Source organism: Papilio polytes, unplaced genomic scaffold (assembly GCF_000836215.1).
Source record: "Papilio polytes unplaced genomic scaffold, Ppol_1.0 DF824080.1, whole genome shotgun sequence".
NCBI lineage: Eukaryota > Metazoa > Arthropoda > Insecta > Lepidoptera > Papilionidae > Papilio > Papilio polytes.
In genome coordinates, this window is record NW_013525124.1 from 573,093 (window position 1) to 592,242 (window position 19,150).

The window sequence follows — 19,150 nt, forward strand, 5'->3', positions numbered from 1 at the left end:
AGGGCTTTTTATTAAAAAAAGATTAATTCAAAAATATGCTGTAATAGCTGAGATCTTAGGCAACAAAGAAGTGTGCGTTTACGCTTTATTATAATAAGTATAGATAAAGTAAATAACGACATCTATTGGCAATTAATCTCAATACAAAGAAAAATAAACAACATACGGAATACAATTTAAATCTTGATTGTAAAAAATGAATGTAATCACAGATTATATATGTGTAGCAATTATTTATTACGTCAATATGACATTTCCTTTTGACAAATTAAGGTTATGTTTCTAGTTTCAATTAGGTTTTGTTATCACCAAGTTATCACTTATCAGTATTCAGGTTTTAGTCAATACCATTTGGTTATTTATCATGCGAAGAGATTGTAATGTATAGATATGCGGAAATAAATGTGTTTTATAGTAATTGCTCAATTTATAACAGAAGTGGATAATCAATAAAACATTTGTTTTTAAATTTTAACCAATCAAGTGTTAAATGAATAATCGTTTTTAATATTTTTCCTTGTTTTATTGTATATAATATACAATGTCTTTGGTGGAAAATGAATGGTTTATTCAAGCGCCATGGGGCAAAATATGCAGTAAGTAAATAATTGAAATCGAGTTTCCAAGTTGGATTAACAATCACCATGTCATGGTTCAAAGGTCATTAAATACAGGAAAATATGTTATACTAGACGAACTTTTAATACATTTAGCAAACTGAGAACTTGGGATCAAGGAAATTAATGAAAAAATTTTAAACTGTTGACTATCTAATTTCTCTTATAATGTTACTGGCAAAGATATTATTTAAGAAATGAATAAAACATATCAAAACAATTAAAAGTATGTTCTGTTTTTAAAAAAAATCTTAACATTTTTAAAAGTTGCCAGTATTTTCCAGTACCCAGGAGGTTCAATATTTATTTTAATTTCAGTTGTCGCTTGGGGTGATTGTATGGATCCTCCTGTTCTCGTCTGTCATGGCAACATAGATTCGGCTGCCAGTTTTAGACCACTCATATCATTATTACCAAAAAAGTTCTATTATGTCGGTTAGTATGAATTGTTCCAAATTTAAACTTTAGAGTTAAGAAAACAAATATTTAATTAACAATTAACTATAACCCACTATTTGGGTTCAGAGTTTACTCAAGTTAGATGACTAGGCCATACTTAAACTCTAGCATAGTGCTTGTTGACTACATGTATTTAGTTTATTTTATTTCTGCGGTGTCCGCAGGTTTGCATGATGTTTTCCTTTGCTGTAAGAAAGTCGGATAAAGCTAAATATTATAAATGTCAAAATTTTGATGGATAGATGTTTGTTAGAGTTTGTAGCATTTGCTGAATGGATCTCTATGTTTGTCATAAATGTAGAGGATAGTCTGGAAGAACACAAGGGCAACTAATCTCGGGAATTGTTACAGTTCCCGTGGGTTACATTAGTTTTGTTTTTCATGTTTACTCAATAATTCTGGGATAGTTCAAGATATCTTATTGTAATATGGTAAAGATATAAAACAAAGTCTGGAGTAACACATGGGATATGGTTTCCCGAAAAATATAAGGATTCCGAGGGAAGCGTAGTGATTTGTTTTTGTATGTTTGTTAATACTGCGCGGACAAAGTCGCGGGCAACAGCTAGTATTAAATATTTCACTTCGTTATCGCCGCTTGCAATCGGATAGACGTCTAAATTTGAAAGGAATTTGTACTTTGCGTAGTTTTATCAGTTATTATACTATCGCAGACTTTTCTTTAGAAATTTTTGATATCTACAATTCTTTCGTACATCATTTTTATATGTCTCTAACGGTTTAGGCAGCGTAAGCCGAGAAAAGTTAAAATTTAGTTTTTTAGCGCCGCGATCCAGAAATACGCTGTTTATTAATGATTCCTAAACATTACTAATAATAGTATAGCCTATGTTACTTAGAGATAAATTACCATTCTGATGGTTAACGAATTTTTAGAATCGACCTAGTATTTTTTACGTGAATCAAATACATAGAAAAATCCAAATCTTTCCTCTTTATATTAGTATAGACTAGATGTTGGTCGCGACTTCGTCCTCATAGAGCTAAAAAAGCAAAAAATATAGCCTATATTACTCAGTGATAATATAGCTTTTTAGTGGTGAAAGAATTTGTGAAATCGGTCCAGTAGTTTTTGAGTTATTTCAAAAATACAAATGTTTCATCATAATATCAGTATAGAAGACATTACATGTTTAAATGACTTTCAGTATTCGGCCGTTAGTCACTTAATACTTTGGACTTTGAAGTTTGAAACACTGATAGTGGCGATGATTATATGTTATCATAAACAATCATTCAAGGATAAAACAAGAATAATCTTTTATTACTACCATAATTACAATAATTCGTTTTAACAAAATAAATTTATACTTTTAACAGTGGTAGTGCCCGCTTTAACATCTTAGCACTGCAGATCCGGCACGCCCGGTGTAATACCACGACCACACAGAAGATAGGCGTGAAATGGAAGCAATTCCGTGTTTCGTCTGATGAGTGTGGTGCCGAAGGCCTAATTTAAGTCCCTTTCTCTTTACCACCCTTTTCTTATAAGGAGAGGTTGGGAAGACGAAGTGGATTTGATAGTGGAGGAGATGCATAGGAAAGGAAAATATCCTCTTTATGTGCGTCTCCTCCTCCGTCGAATAAGGGTAGGCAACGCATCTGCAATGGGGATGTTTCCTAATGTTACAAATCGAAATAAAGTTATGTTTAATATTTTAAAGACAGCATTTTATAACCTATAATAACATTTAGAGACCTTGAATGTTTGTCTCAAATTAAATATAAATTTAAAACGCTGCAATATTTTTTACCCTCCATTACTCGATCTCAAACACCAATGACGTCACTTTCTTGCATATAACATGGCAGTGTGACCAACTTCAGTGAATGTCAGTGCATTTTGTAGTTATATTTTTTTCTAAATGATTGTAATAATTGAGTTTGCGTGTTTTATATTATGAGGACTCCATTATTGAGTGTTTTTATAATTACGACATAAGTTATGAGCAAAACATTTTATGAATATTACAAACGAAAAATATATCAAAATTCATAAGAGTAGCTTATAGTACAATTTAATTTATACCTGGTCACACTGGTGTAGGACGCAGTCACTGTTTACACACAAACATAATCTTCCACGAGAAGCAACAAGTGTAATTAATACGTTAAAAGTATCACCTTCTGTTCATTTTGGTTTTTTCATTTTTATCTCCATTACTAAAAACAACTTTAGACAACAAAGATTTACGAGTATTATCAATCAATGGTTCTTTCAAATTGACAGTGACAGGCCGTGACGCGAGGTTCGTATGCAAAGAAGTGACGTCATGGGACGTTTTGGGGGGAAATGAAAGAGTTGTTTTTATTTACGTGTTTTTTTATTGAAATAATGAGTATTATATTTTATACTATTTTTTTTCGTGTTCATACATGGTTTATCTACAAAATAAAGGCTATTCCAAAAATTAGGAAACATCCCCATTGCGGATGTATATGGCCAGCAGTCGCTTCGCCATTTTGGCGATTTCCAGTGGCCGCTTGCTCGTTTGCCACCTTATGTTATAAAAAAAAATACTACTAGCAGATTTCCGCAACTTCGTCTGCACAATACATATGAACTATGAAAAACAAAAAACTATGTTTTCCACGGGAACTCGACATTTTTCGAGGAACTTTACGTCGTGTGTTATTGCAGAAGGTGTTTTATATCTGTGCCAAATTGCAATAAGATATTTTGAACCGTTGGAGAAGTTTCAAGTGAACATTATTATTGTATCCCACGGGAACCAGAACTATTTCCGGGGTCAAAAGTAGCCTATGTGTTCTCTTAAACTCTCCTCTACATCTATGTCAAATTTCATAGAAATCTGTTTAAGATAGAAACTCTAACATTTAAACTTTCGAATTTGTAGTATTACTAGCTTTCGTCCGCGAATCCGTCCGCGTGTAATTAAAAAAAAAGTAAGAAGCATATGTGTTCTAACAGACTATACTCTACGTCTATGCCAAATTTCATCGAGATTCGTTCAGCAGTTTAGGCTACACTGACGAAGATAAATCCTTCTATCTTAACTTCTCTTCATACAATTTTCCATCTAAACTTTCGCATTTATAATAATAGTAAGAAGTAAGAATAAGATTAGTTAAATTATATAACAACCATTACTGTCCTATGGGCGTCGCCAATTTTTGCTTAATCTAGGGGGGTGAATTGGGGGTAGGAAGCTACCATATAACTTGAAGTTTTTTATAACAATTGTACACTTTTCGATTCAATAGTGCTCCCTATCTTTGGCGGCGCCTATACATCAAGCATGTTGCCAGTAGCTGGCATTCAAGTGCCACCTATTTGTGTATTCCCGATCTAACAGTGTTATACCGTACAGGTATGGAATTACCGGGGAACGGGAAGTCGGACCCATTCCCTCCAGGAGTGTTGTTTAGCTCTCACGACATACTTTATTCAATAGTGGTGGTTGTTCGACATTTCCGTTGGGAGAAATTTATCTATCTCGCACATTCCTTCGGCAGTAGCTTGGGTATGTAATTTTTTCTTTTTTTTTATAATATAAGGTGGCAAACGAGTAAGCAGCCACCTGAGTCAGCCGAAATGGCGAAGGGACTGCTACCCAGACATCCGCAATTGCAGATACGTTGCCTACCCTTCATTGACGGAGGAGGAGACGCACATAATGACTCTTCCACTTTGCCTTTCCATCCTCTCCTCTTTAAAAAGGGTGGAAATGGATAGGGTGGATATTATTGTAAAATAACTCACTTCCGTCAACAGGTAGGTTTTACACCTCTCTGCCTGACCTTGCCTGACCTTTTAAAGCATCGATTGAAATTAATGAATCAATAAAGAATTCTTGAATCATCATCTCCCCAGCCTTATCCTACTCCCGTAAGGTCGGCGCACCGGGTTTTCGTCCTCCAAATAACTCTATCATACGTCATCTCAGTCACTCCCTTCTTGATCATGTCACCTTTCACACAATCCATCTCTTTCTATGTCTACCTCTACCGGTGTACCACACTCATAACTAACGTCCGTCTTGTTACATGCGATTCATCCCTCATAACATGCCCATGCCACTCTAACCTTCAATGAAGACTTTATGAATACGATTCGAATTATATTATGAATCCGTTCGATCTTTTTGGAACATCCTTATTAAAACGACTTTCAAACAATATGTTCTCAAAAATCACATTAAAAATAATTTTACTACACTATTTTAAATTTGTTTTTTTTAGGCAAAATGTACGCAATGGCATTCCCTGATAAGCTGACGAAAATAATTGAATTAGATCCGATTACAGTAAACGGAGTTATGGATCATGAAAACTACGCAAAATGGTAATTTTTATATATCTATACATATATATCTTACATCTTACTTACGAGTATATCTTACTAATATTGTAAATGCGAAAGTTTAGATGGATGGATGGATGTTTGTTGACCTTGTAGCCTAAACGGCTGAATAGATTTTGATGAAATTTGGTATACATGTAGATGGTAGTCTGGTAGGACACATAGGCTATTCATTTTTGTTTTTTTTTTTAATTCCTCGCGGACAGAGTCGCGGACGAAAACTTTGTGTGTTTGATTGTAATGAATAGGCTCGAAAACTATTGGGCAGATTTTAAAAAATCTTTCACCGTTTAAAGCTACGTTAGTACTGAGCTTAGGACATTTTTTTGAAATTTTTTTTTTTTTTTAAATTGTAAAAGTCGCGAAGAACATATACTAATACGAGTATACTAATATTATAAATGCGAAAGTTTAGATGGATGGATGGATGGATGGATGTTTGTTAGAGTTTGTAGCTTAAACGGCTGAACGGATTTCGATGAAATTTGGTATAGACGTAGAGGATGGTCTGGAAGAACACATAGACTACTCACTTTTGTTTTTTTTTAATACCACGCGGTCGGAGTCGCGGGCGAAAGCTAGTATGTAAATAAAAACAGATTCCGCAAAGTGTATATTTGCGTTATACGAAAATCGTATACATAAAAAAATGTCTGTCGTTCTGTTCGCAAGCCGTGTTTGTTATGGGTAATCTTAGAAACTGCTAAGCCCATTATGACGGGACTTTCAAAGACGAGTGAAAGATACAGTGTGAATATGTTAAAGCGGGCTCTACCACTGTTTAATACTTATAGCTTTTGCCTTCGACTAGGTGACTTGACTTGTAATCTACAGGTCTTGGGTTCGAATCCCGCCGTACCAATGGGATTTCCGATTTTTCAAATTTTCATATGTACATAATTTACCCGACGTTCTTACGGTGAAGGAAAACATCGTTGTGCACATATCGGCGAAGAAATTCAAAGATATGTGCGAAGTCAACCCGCAGTGCAGCGTGGTTGACTATGGCCTAGTCACTTAGGGTAGGCTCCGAGCCCCTCGGTGGGGACATATAGTGAGCTGGTTATGATGATGATGTCTGAATTAAAAAAAAACAAAAGTAAGTAGCCTATGTGTTCCGGACTATACTGTACATCTATACTAAATCGAACCCTTCACCCGTTTAGGCTACAAAAATACATAAAATCTTCCCATTTATAATCTAGAAAGAATTTCTGTAATATCTATGTTTTTTAAATATATTTCCAGGTATCAGAGATCTTATCACGAATATGTTCAAAATTATAAAAAATATAATCTACCTAAGGAATATGGACCCAAATATAAACATGAAGAGGTGAGAATTAAGTCACCATCTTGCTTCTGCATTTAATTTTTTACATTTGCTGTTAGCATACAACTAGCTGTTCCCGTGCGGCCTCATCCGCATGAAATTATGAAAACTATATTTTGTTCATGTCAAATTCTCAATTGCTAATTTCAAAATGATTACCATAATAACCTTGTTTCCTTAATGTTGGCAGCTTGTACTTTATAGTCCCTTTCCCACATAAGGTTTTCCAATTTATTTATCCCCTAAGTTTAATAGCGTGAAAATATAGTCTAAAGCGTGTAAATATAGGGTTTTTTTTAAAGAAAGAATTATTAAAAAAATATGCTATGATTGCTGACATCTTATGCCACAAAGTAGTGTGTGTTTACGCTTTTTTATATTACTGTAGATAATAAAGTTTTTATAATTTTTGACGAATGAAGCGGAAGCTAGTATTAGTATAATGAATCCTTAACACCCTCAGCGCCAGACCCTAAGTGTGCGTTTAAAAAATACACAATAATTTTTTTAGTTGGAATGTGTTTTAAACTAATATATCAATTATTGTTTTTCACCCCCGTTTTTCCCCTTTTTTTTCTTGGATTTTTATGCGTGTGACATTTAGATACTCGTGGCTGGAAATGAAAAAAAAATGACTTATTTAAATCCAACAATCTAATATATGGAGTAGTAAAATACAGTTTATGGATACAGTATTTTTTGACCGACTTCCCAAAAGAAGGAGGTACTCAATTCGTCTGTATGTTTTTTTTTTTTTTTTTATGTGTGTTACGGCATAACTCCGCCGCTAGTGGACCGATTTTGATAATTCATTTTTTATCCGAAAGGTAATGCTTGCAGGTGGGTCCTATTTTTTTGTTTGATTTTTGGAGTCAAAGACTACGACGTAGTTAAATAGTTTAGCTCAAAATCGCGCGACGAAATTTCGGGTCATTTTTGCTTCCTTTGCTTACGTAGCCTAATTTTTATTGTGATCAGTACTCTCGCACTAGGCGCAGCCTGTATCCTGTCCTGCTCTTAAGATTAAACAACCGATCGTTAGACGGCAACAAATTAGTTAATAGCCACACTTAAATTTACGTGCCATTTGTTTTAAAAATATAGTTCTAAATTTTTATACAGAAGAATAAAATAAATTAGCTAAAATAGTTGTGAAATTCCTCCCAGGCCACATACACGGTGTCCTAGACACTGACAAAAACACTTGACACCTAAGGTGTTAAATACTAAATACATAAGTCTTCTTCCTTACAGAATAGACTATTTAAAAAGAAAATTTTTTTCTTTTTTCTCTTAATCTATTTAAAATTTACTACCAATTTCAATTTATTTGAAAAGAAAACATGCATCAGGGTTATAAGTTGTTCCCGATTTTACTTAAAAAATATAATATGGAGGTTACTTTCAATAATAACTATTATGTTGTACTGAAAGCAGAAACAAATTTATTTATTATAATAATCGAACAATCAACCTGTTATATACAGTAATATATAAAAGAAATATTAATCATTCACCTGAAAGCAGAAAAATAACATTAAGAGCTGACTGACTACTAATTTTACGTTACATTACAATGCCTCCGCTCATTTGACAGTTCATAAAAAATATAGATACTAAATACAGATACAAAAAGGTTTTACAAAAATAATAGTTTTTTCTCTGTAATTTCAGGCTGTGACTAAATTGATAAAAAATAGACACTTAACTAAAGAGACGGCGGAAGCAACGCTAGAGAGGTGGTCAGAGCCAACAGGAGATGGTCATATCCGGTGAGTTTTAAAACCCAAAAAAGATTGCCATAAGAAAAATTAAAAAAAAAAACAAAATTGTTTTTCCCCTAATATTAAACATCTTTTGTTTGGAAAGAATTTGATTACACTCATATTTAAAACATTTTTTTGATTGAAAATAATGTTTACAAAAATAAATGCAAAATTTTTCGTTTTTACATTTTTTCAGTCAGTTAACTGTTTTTTTTTTAATATTTAAAACCCAAAGAGTCAAGAATGAAAATTGTAATTAAAAAACATTTTTTTACAGATTCACGTTCGATCAACGTTTAAAAATATTCGTCCATTATCAAATATCAGAGGAATTAGCTAAAAAATTATACACAAATATAAAAATTCCCACACTAGCTATACTTACCGATGTATCTATTGATAGAGGGTTGTTTAAAACGACGCCATTTTTTTTAGACGAAAAAGCTTACCCCGCGGGTAATTATAGATTCAGAATTGTCTCTGGTTATCACGACGTTCATGTCGTGAAACCAGAGATTCTAGCACCTTATGTATGTAACTTTTTATTATACGGACTTCAAGGTTTAGATAATAATGCCAAATTGTAATTTTTTTAATACAGCCTAAGGCAAAATTCGATTTTTTTACCTTTAGCATTTAAAGTCACGTGACCAGTTATCTATGAAAAATTGTCGTCCAAGTTTTTACCCAAAGGTTGTAAACCACTGATTTAAAACATTTATATTAGAAAAAATATTTATTTTTATATTGAACATGCTTCATATATACTAATATAATAAAGCGTAAACACACTACTTTGTGTCGTAAGATGTCAGCAATTACAGCATATTTTCGAATAACTCATTTTTAAATAAAAAGCCCTACACTTACGTCACGCTTTAGGCTATATATTTTCACGCTATTAAACTTAGGTGGTGAATAAATTGGAAAAAAACAAATGTTTGAAAGGGGCCATAAACTAGAAGCTGCCAACATCAAGGAAGCCAGGTTGCCATGGTTTGCCATGTCATGTCATTTTGTCATTTGCGATTGATAATCTTTCCATCATTTTATGCAGATAAAACCGCACGGGATCAGCTAGTTATTAATAAGTTTAAAAGCAAAGATAAAAAACACTATATTTATATTTAATATTGAAAACAAAGTCTTGCAATATTATAACTTACGATTTAAGAATGAAATGTCATATTATGTTTCTTCTAGAAATATTAGTAGAATATGCCCTTCTCCTTTGTACCCTTTTATGTAAAAGGAAAGGTTGGGAAGAGAATATATCAGGAGATGGGACGCATAGGTAGAGGAAATATCCACTTTCTTAGGTTATTAGCCACGTAAAACTTGACACACTTGATCTATAGATTATTATATATCTATGGATAGGCCATATATGTGTCTTATGTTTTATGTAGAGGTCTACAATATAGTATTATCAGAGTTGGTAATCATACTTCATCTTACTTCTTACTGATATTATAAATGTGACAGTTTAGATGGATGGATGTTTTTTAGAGTATGTAGCCTAAACGGCTGAAAGGATTCCGATGAAATTTGTCACAGACGTAGAGAATAATCTGGAAGAACAGAGGCTGACTTTTGTGTTTTTTTTAATTCCCGGACAAAGTCTTCCTTCGTGTAGATTACAAGATGAAAAATTTAAACTACAGGGGTACAAAACATTTTTGTAAAGTATTCATTTATGGCGTTTTAAAACATAAAATGTCAATTGCAGTTGTATATTTCTTTTGTTATTTTATTAATCTATGATTCCTAAAGTTCCAGTTACACTGGCTTTTATTTCTTTTGTATTTCTATATTTGCATTTATATTACCAGCTTCAGAATAACTTTGAAAATCTACTTATTGTGACACAGTTTGGAGAATGTGAAGGGTACACAGGTAGAGGTAGACATAGAAAGAGATGGATTGCGTGAAAGGTGAAATGAAGAAGGGAACGATGTCTGAGATGACGTATGATAGAGTTATTTGGAGGAAAACCTGTTGCACACTACGGGAGTAGGATAAGGTAGAGGAGGTGATGAAGTGATACACAGTTTGTGTTTGGTTTATACAGATTTTTTTGTGTATTAAATATTTTCCATTGGTCCAAATCAAATCTATTTATAGAGATAATTTTTATGTACTTAATTTACGTACTAGGATATAAGATATTCGTGGTTAAGGTTAGTATCGACTAAAAAGGGCAAATAAGGTTCTATTTTTTACGCAATTTTTGTTAATATTTTAGGTTTAATTTTAGTAAATGTCAGTTTACACAATCAAAACACCTGAACACTACAATTAATTAAAAAAATACTATGACAGTGAAAAAATACGATATCTTTTTTCAGTCGCGTAAAAGCGTGCGTACATCTTTAAATAAAATAAAATAAAATAATGCCTAATCCTTGTCAACATTACAATTATGAATAATAAAAAAAAACGTAATCAAACACAAAATAATAAAATTGAAAAAAAAGAAATATTTAAAATTAGCGTTGCAATGCTGACTGGATTGGGTCCTCGCTCAGCTATAAATACTGGATGCTCCTATCGAAGTACCAGCGCTGATCTTCCGCGAGAACCCTTGGGATCATCCACACGTCAGTAGTGGCGGATAGGTAGAAATTATCACATACACATGAGTAAAAATAAAATGAAAGAAAAAATTCGTACATAAACATGATATGAAAAATAAAATGTATACAAAACTACAACACAGATTAAAAGAGAAAAAATAATCAAGGGAAGAGATAAAAATTTAAATTTAAAAATAGTAATCGCATAACTGTTATGTCTCTCTTACTACTGTTAGGAATAAAATTAGTACCGTGCTATAGAATTGGCGCAACTCTAGATTATCGGCATAAACGGCACGTCCCTAGCTGACAGCTGTCAATGTCACTAGAAGTATGGATAGATTGGCGCGTAACTTGAGTCTTGACGAGAAGTATTGCTCTGAGTTAAAAGCGACAGTATCAATTAAATAAGTTGTCTAAAACTACGTACTACTACTACGTACTTACGTACTGATTCCTTTGAGTATATATGTACACTACTCGATTTCTAGTGCAACTAAACAGTTGAATTGCTAAAAAATCGACAATCGCACAACTGTCGTGTTTGTTTAATCAACTTTCAGGTTATGTGCAGTTGTTTTAAGTTCTTGGTTGTTCTTAACAAGTCCAAATGTAGAATAAGTTACCAATTAATTTTTTTTTTAAATTGAATTTTAAAAAATCAAGATTCATAATTTACATATATTACTGGTTTTATGGAATAATTATTATTGTTAGAAAATGTAATGTTACCAGATTATATTTTTTGTAAAACCAAAATTATTTTTTTCATAATTATATGAATAAATATTGGAAATATAAATGTTTGTTTTATTTGTGTAATTAAAATTATTATAAAAAATAATAAAAAAACAAAAAATCTGTATAATTCACAGAAAACATTTTATTTTAAGAAGCTTAGAAGTGGTTAAAAAAACGGTTTTAAGTTTATCAAAATATTTATTTAAATATTAAAATACACATTTTTTCATTTATTATAACTTAGTTAGCTAACATTAATTAAAAAATATTCAAATAATACTTTTTTAAGCCATTTTTCACTATTTCTTAATAATAGTGTAAAAAGTCATTAAGCTATATTTTATTTTTTTTGCTGATTGTGAGAAAAAACATTGCAATCCTTTTAAAAACTTAATTTTTTTAAAAAGATAAACGCAATTAACTTATGAGCAAGTAAACATCCACGATTAGGTAAAAAAAATCAACAATATTTTTTTTAAAAACCGTAAAATTTGTTTTTTTTTTCTGACGTTGATATATGATTCGATCAGTGAAATTTAGATTACAAGTATGGATTTCCCTTAAAAAAAGGCTGCCACGATCGTTAAGTTTCAATTGAATTTATTTCTTAATAATCAACTTTTAATATATCTTAAAAACTATTGAGAAATTAGTAAATTTGTTTTAATCATCATTGCCACTATCATCGGACACCTCACCATCGCCAATAAACTCTTCTTCAGCCATATTCCGTCTATTCGCGAAGCTATTTATTTGTAACACTGATGCCATAGCCAATCCAGTTCCCAAACTATACTCTATGGGTTTCAAACTCTCGTCTGCTGTGTCTATGGTCGCGTTCTTTTTTACTCTATGACGTCGAATGTCTTTTAAAATGTCACCTCGTTCGATTAGATCGAAGTCAGATTCACTTTCGGAGGACGATATTTCCAAATCTTTCTTTGAAACTTTGAAATTATCTGGCGAATTATTGTTTAGTTTTTGATTTATTGGTTCGCCGATATTGTGGTTGAATTTGTCTTCTATAACCGGTTTTAATTTTCTATACCACTTTGTTACTACTATAAAATAACTAGTTGCAGTAACCGTTATAAGTTTGGTCTTCAATTTTAAATGTGCATTTGCTTCGTAAATAACTCCAAGTATTTCTTTGTCGTTTATATAAAATTCATTTTTTAATATACATTTCTTTTTATTAAAAACACTGGATTTTTTATTACGTTTAAGTACCAAATGTTTATTTATTGCTTTAAATTTACTTTTTTTCGTTTGGTTTCGTAATATTTTTGATATAAAACCTTTTCTGTCTAAAACTTCTTCGAGTTTTATTTGCCTTGGGAATTCTGGGATCATTTTGAGTTCGGGCATCGTTTTCGCCAACGCCTGTCTCTCTCTTTCTCTCATCACATCTTCTCTTTTCACTAATTTCCTTTTCAGTTCATTTAAAACAAATTTAGTAGCTTCCTTTTCTTTTTTCCCTGGACCAGTTGTTACATCTTCCGCTGCTTGCGTGATGCTATCGTCTTCTGTTTTTACGAAATAAAAAACTTCATCTTTTGTCTCTGGTTCCTTGTCTTCTATTTTTAAAATCTTTTCATCCTCATCTATGCTCTCATTATTGTCAACTTTAGGCACATCATCTAGTTTTCTATGCATCTTTTTTAATCTGATTTGTGAATTTTGTGCAGTCGCCAGACATTTCGTCAGATTGTCTATCAAATCTTCGATATCTTTATTCAGGATTACGACACTTAATTCCTGTTTGTTCAACGCACACGCATCTAGGAACATATCTATACTATTACATTTATTTAGAGCTAATTTCAGTTCGAGAGAAGCTCTAGCTATGTCTGTATGTACGTCGGAATACATCCAAATGTCTTTCACAACTCGACCTGTCTTCGGTTCATCTTTAACACCATAATTCTTTAGTAACCGATACATTCTCTCTAAAGAATTATAATTCTCTCTAAATTCATCTATAAGGTATTCTATAAGTGTTGTGTGAATCCAGTAAATAAGTTCATTGTGGTTTTTACACATTTTTCGAGCATGTGTCGGTGGTGTAAAATGTACCATAGCGATATGTTTAAGTAACGCTGATTGCACTACTAGAAACGCGTGATGAATTTTCTGCAATATACATATAAGATAAGGTAATATTGGGAAAAAAATACTGTAAAGATGAAAGGAGACTACATGTGACAGAAATGCGAATGTTAAGATGGATGTGTGGTAACACGAATGGATAAGATACGAAATGAGTATATTAGAGGAAGTTTGAGTACTCTTTGGCTACTGGCTGGAGGCTGGCTGGCTCTTGGGCTACTGCCCCAGTAGTAGAGAAGGTAAGTAGTAAAAGGTTAGCATGGGGGCATGTTATGAGGAGGGATGAATCGCATGTTACAAGGAGAACGTTAGTTATGAGTGTGGTACACAGGTAGAGGTAGACCTAGAGATGGATGTATTGTGTAAAAGGTGACATGATCAAAAAGGGAGTGATGACTGAGATGACGTATGATAGAGTTACGTGGACGAAAACCTGATGCGCCGACCTTACGGGAGTAGGATAAGGAGATGATGATGATGAAAAAATGGTTTGTCAATTCATTAACTATTGAAATCTGTGTTGAAAAGTTGTCTTGGGAAAAAATGATATTTTTTACTACTACCCACAGAATCCTAGTAATTTTAACCTAGAACCGGTCTGAAAATCTTTCAATTGAAATTATTTTTTATGTTCTTTTATGTTTTTTTTTCTAAAAATGAAAATTTTAATTGGCTCTTCTGAACATTTAAGCTAATTGCGCTTAAAACCAATAGCCTTTCACACATCGTTGCTTGACCTATAGTTAAGTGGTAATATGGTCGAAGGTTAATGGTAACTAGGATAGGCTAACAGTGGTAGAGCCCGCTTTAACATCTTCGCATTAGAGCTCGCCCCAGCAATACCACGACTATACAGAAAACAGGCGTGAAGTGGAAGCAATTCCGCGTGCAGATGAGTGTGGTGCCAGAAGCCTAATTTTAGTCCCTTTCCTTTTCCACCCTTTTCTTAAGAGGGGGTCGGAAGGAAAAGTGGATTTGACTATGGAGACGCATAGGAAGGGGAAATCTTTATGTGCGTCTCCTCCGTCAATGAAGGGTAGGCAACGCTGCAATTGCGGCTGTCTGTGCCGCTTGCTCGTTTGCCAACTTATCTTATAAAAAAATCCATTCACCCTCTTGAAGGCACCTTTTTAATACTTACCAGTAAATTATCGTCTTGATTGTTAACCGCGTCCCAAGCGAGGTCGTCCCACAGCCAGGGCGCGTTCCCGAGTACGGCGGAGGAGGCGCGCGCCGCCAGCACTGAGAGTGCGCTTTGCTGCCGACACAGCATCACGTGTGTCGACTCAATCACTGATGATAATGATTCCCTAACACAAAATTAACTAAGTGGGCATTTTGTATCATAACGAGTATACGTTAGGTGCGGTACACCGGTAGAGGTAGACATAGGAAGAGATGGATTGAAGGGTGACATGATCAAGAAGCGAGTGAATATACCACTGTTATAAGCATCTCCTACAAGAGGACAACAACCCCCCACCCCCCATAGATATTTTAGATGGATATATGTTTATTAGAAGACCAGTCCAGAACTGCTTAACGGATTTATGAAATTTATCACAGATGTAGAATATAGACTGGACTTCCCAAAGGGAGGTTAGTGCCCCTAGTGGATGTTGGTAGAGTGCCCCCTAGTGGATGTTGGTAGAGTGCCCCCTAGTGGATGTTGATAGAGTGGCCCCTAGTGGATGTTGGTAGAGTGCCCCCTAGTGGATGTTGGTAGAGTGCCCCCTAGTGGATGTTTATAGAGTGCCCCCTAGTGGATGTTGATAGAGTGCCCCCTAGTGGATGTTGATAGAGTGCCCCCTTTAAGACCCCAAAATAGGGGGAGGGATTATTGTTCATTTTGAATTGGTTAAGTACAAAAGGGGTGTGCTATAAAATATCGCGATAGGCGAAAAGTTTGGGAATCTCTGGAATTCGTAACTGTTTTTTTATTACTTTTTAGTCAGACAAGGTAAGAAATGCTTACAGCTTAGCATGTAGTGCGGTATATTCCCTGCAGAGGGCGGCTGCACGGCGCGCGAGAGCGAGATAGTCCCGCATGAGAGACAACAGCGCGGGCAAACGACCCCTACACTGTCGCCTGTGTGCCAGCCTCACACATACTGGTAGCAATAAATATGACGCTGTACGGAGTAATGTTGAACGCTGCAAACTGAAAATACATCTATACATATAATAAAATGGGAGTGTATGTAATATCAAAAGAAAAATTCCAGATTTTTTTTTATAACACGAGGTGGCAAACCAGCAAGCGGCCACCTGAATCCACCGAAATGGAAAGCGACCGCTGCCCATAAACAACCGCAATTGCAGATGCGTTGCCTACCCTTAATTGACAGAGGAGGAGACGCACATAAAGAGGACAATTCCCCTTCCTCCATCTCCTCCACCATCAAATCCACTTTTTCCTCCTATCCTTTCCTCTTAAGAAAAGGGTGGAAAGGAAATGGGACTAAAATTAGGCCTCCGGCACCATACTCATCACACGAAACGCGGAATTGCTTCCAGTTCCCGCCTGTTTTCTGTGTGGTCGTGGTATTGCTGGGGGCGAGCCGGCCCATTCGTGCGAAGATGTTAAAGCGGGCACTACCACTCTAAATATCGGAAAGGTGTATTTGCGTTGCTGATAACGAAAATCGCATTTAAAAAATTTTTGTCTGTCTGTCCGCAAGCCGTATTTGTTCCGGGTAATCTCCGCTAGCTGGGCAGATTTCGACCGGACTTTCACTGGAGGGTAGCTTACATAGAAGGGCATATTATAGGCTACGTTTTTTTATTCCGCTAAATAATTATTTTTATATGAATTGAAATAACTCAAAAACTGCTGGGCCATTTTCACAAATACTTTCACTGTTAGAAAGGTAATTTATCTGTAACTTAGACTATATTTTTAATTTTACGTGAAAGAGTCACGAACACCAGCTATCATACTAATATTATAAATGCTAATTAATATTATAAAATAAAAACAGTGGTAGTGCCCGCTTTAACATCTTAGCAGTGCAGGGCCGGTACGCCCTCAGTAATACCACGACCACATACAAGACAGGCGTGAAATGGAAGCAATTCCGTGTACAGTCTGATGAGTGTGGTGCCGGAGGCCTAATTTAAGTCCCTTTCTCTTTACCGCCCTTTTCTTATAAGGAGAGGATGGGAAGGGAAAGTGCATTTCACGAAGGAGGAGATACATAGGAAGGGGAAATATCCTCCTTATGTGCGTCTCCTCCTCTGTCCGATAAGGGTAGGCAACGCATTTGCAATTGCGGATGTCTTCGGGCAGCGGTCGCTTCGCCATTTTGGCGGATTCAGGTGGCTGCTTGCTCGTTTGCCACCTATTGTTATAAAAAAAAATGCCAAAGTTTAGATGGATGTTTGTTAGAGTTTGTAGCCTAAACGACTGAATGGATTTCGATGAAATTTGGTATAGATGTAGAGGATAGGCTGAAAGAACACACTGGCTACCCACTTTTGTTTTTTTTAACGCGAGCGAAAGCTAGTAATACATAAAATATATAGGAGATGTGTTATGAATTATAAAAAAATATATACGCAACAAGAATAAAAAAGTCATAACTTACTCCCGAGGTGGACAGACTGCTATACAAGCAGCTACTAAAGCAGCTGCTGTGACCTGCTCGCCTTTAGTCAACCAGCCACCAGCTTGCCGCACTACAGCTGGAGTCTCCTGTTCTACTTCCGCACAATCCTCTCTGAACAATAACCCACTCTCCAAGATATGTATGATGTTATCTCGACTGTATAGTAACTGGAATTGAAATAAATATGGTTTAATTTAAAATCAATGTGAGCATAAGGGAATTTAGATATGACAGCTGATAAATATGTATGAAAGATTATAATATATAAAATTAACATTGTATACTAATTTATACAATTAGACAAAATTAACAAACAATTTAGAATATCAGGGAATTAAAAAATCTTACCATATTCGGTCTTAATTTTATTGCGATCCATTTTCTTGATAGTAGAGGCGGACTAAAGTCTTGTTTCATAAATAATGCCATGTGGAATTAATAATAATCGCTGTTATTTTTTTTTATACAAACCAGTTGTAGAGTAAATACGGGTATAAACTATAAACTTCTAACGAAATACATCGAATTTCAACTCTAGCTTGGATGTAGAATGTAATCAGTTATTCTATCAGTGTAATGTTCATTTCATATAATAACTTTTTAAAAATATTTCACCACAAAAATACTGTCAGTCCCGATATAATTTTTCTAGTCATTATACGGAGATATTAAGTATAACATTATTGTAATCGTAAACGAAGTCTCTTACGTTGTAATTCTTGTTTTTAAATAAACTTTCTAATAGAACCTTTCATCTAAATCTTATTTATAACCTTTTAACACTTATTTTTATAAACAGCTGATATCTGACACCGGTTATGACAGTGACATTGTGTAAAACTATTTTGACAGTTAACTTTTGGTCCACAGAGTAAATAAAACTTATACATTAATTTCCTGGCCTCGACAAACAGGTAGGCTATTAATAAAAGTATTTTGTGACTTTTTGATATTTGACATTTTGGCGGTGAAGGTAGCGATCGTTACCAGTGGTGAGAACTTCACATAACGACGGAGATAAAATTAACTGTCAGAAACTTCCACGGGCTCGTTCAATTCGAAACGAAACAAATCTCTCTCTTCTTAGCAATGACCCATACATCTATAGAAATCAAGTGATCGAATCATATTTTCTCATTTAAATACTACTTAAAATAATAATACATGTTGATTACATTAGGCAAATATAATAAAATATTCGGATTGATTAGGATTTCCTATTGATCGACCTATTGGAAAAGAAAATTCTGATTGGGCCATCGAGACACACCCAGCAGTTTAAATATTTTTTTATTAGGAACAATCACTAATGTTTTAATGGATATTTAATGAAAAAAGATGGAGAACCCCTAAATATTAAGGAGCATATTACTTTTTATTAAATTGTTAATGGCCAAAACAATTAATAAAAATTAAGATAAACGCGTTAGAAGTAGAACGATTTAATTTTATATAGTCACATAATATTTAACACTTCAATATTATTTGTATTTATTTAAAGTAATATAAAAAAAACAAAACCGACTTCCAAACAAAATACACTAAAAACAAAACAAAATGCACTAAAAACAAAACAAAATACACCAAAAACAAAAT

At 34.0% G+C, this 19,150-nt stretch overlaps 2 protein-coding genes across 3 annotated transcripts; one reads left to right on the top strand and one right to left on the bottom strand.

Moving 5' to 3' along the window:
- The first annotated feature begins 269 nt into the window (after positions 1-269).
- Positions 270-9,300, top strand: LOC106100059 (serine hydrolase-like protein 2). Its single transcript, XM_013278798.1, has 7 exons — positions 270-596; positions 936-1,052; positions 4,430-4,582; positions 5,301-5,403; positions 6,670-6,757; positions 8,429-8,526; positions 8,798-9,300. Exons 1-7 carry the CDS (start codon positions 542-544, stop codon positions 9,105-9,107), a joined length of 924 nt encoding a protein of 307 aa, XP_013134252.1. The 5' UTR covers positions 270-541; the 3' UTR covers positions 9,108-9,300.
- Positions 9,301-12,342: 3,042 nt separating this feature from the next.
- On the bottom strand, positions 12,343-18,681 carry LOC106100052. 2 transcript variants are annotated; one of them, XM_013278789.1, is made up of 6 exons: positions 18,266-18,681; positions 17,903-17,985; positions 17,534-17,721; positions 15,922-16,119; positions 15,088-15,256; positions 12,343-13,970 (listed from the first exon to the last, which is right to left on the bottom strand). In XM_013278789.1, the coding sequence occupies exons 2-6, from the start codon at positions 17,981-17,983 to the stop codon at positions 12,501-12,503; spliced, it is 2,106 nt and encodes a 701-aa protein (XP_013134243.1). In that variant the 5' UTR covers positions 17,984-17,985; positions 18,266-18,681; the 3' UTR covers positions 12,343-12,500. The 2 variants fall into 2 exon arrangements, with proteins under 2 accessions (XP_013134243.1, XP_013134244.1); XM_013278790.1 differs by having other exon boundaries at positions 15,922-16,107; positions 17,903-18,678.
- Between the last annotated feature and the right edge of the window lie 469 nt (positions 18,682-19,150).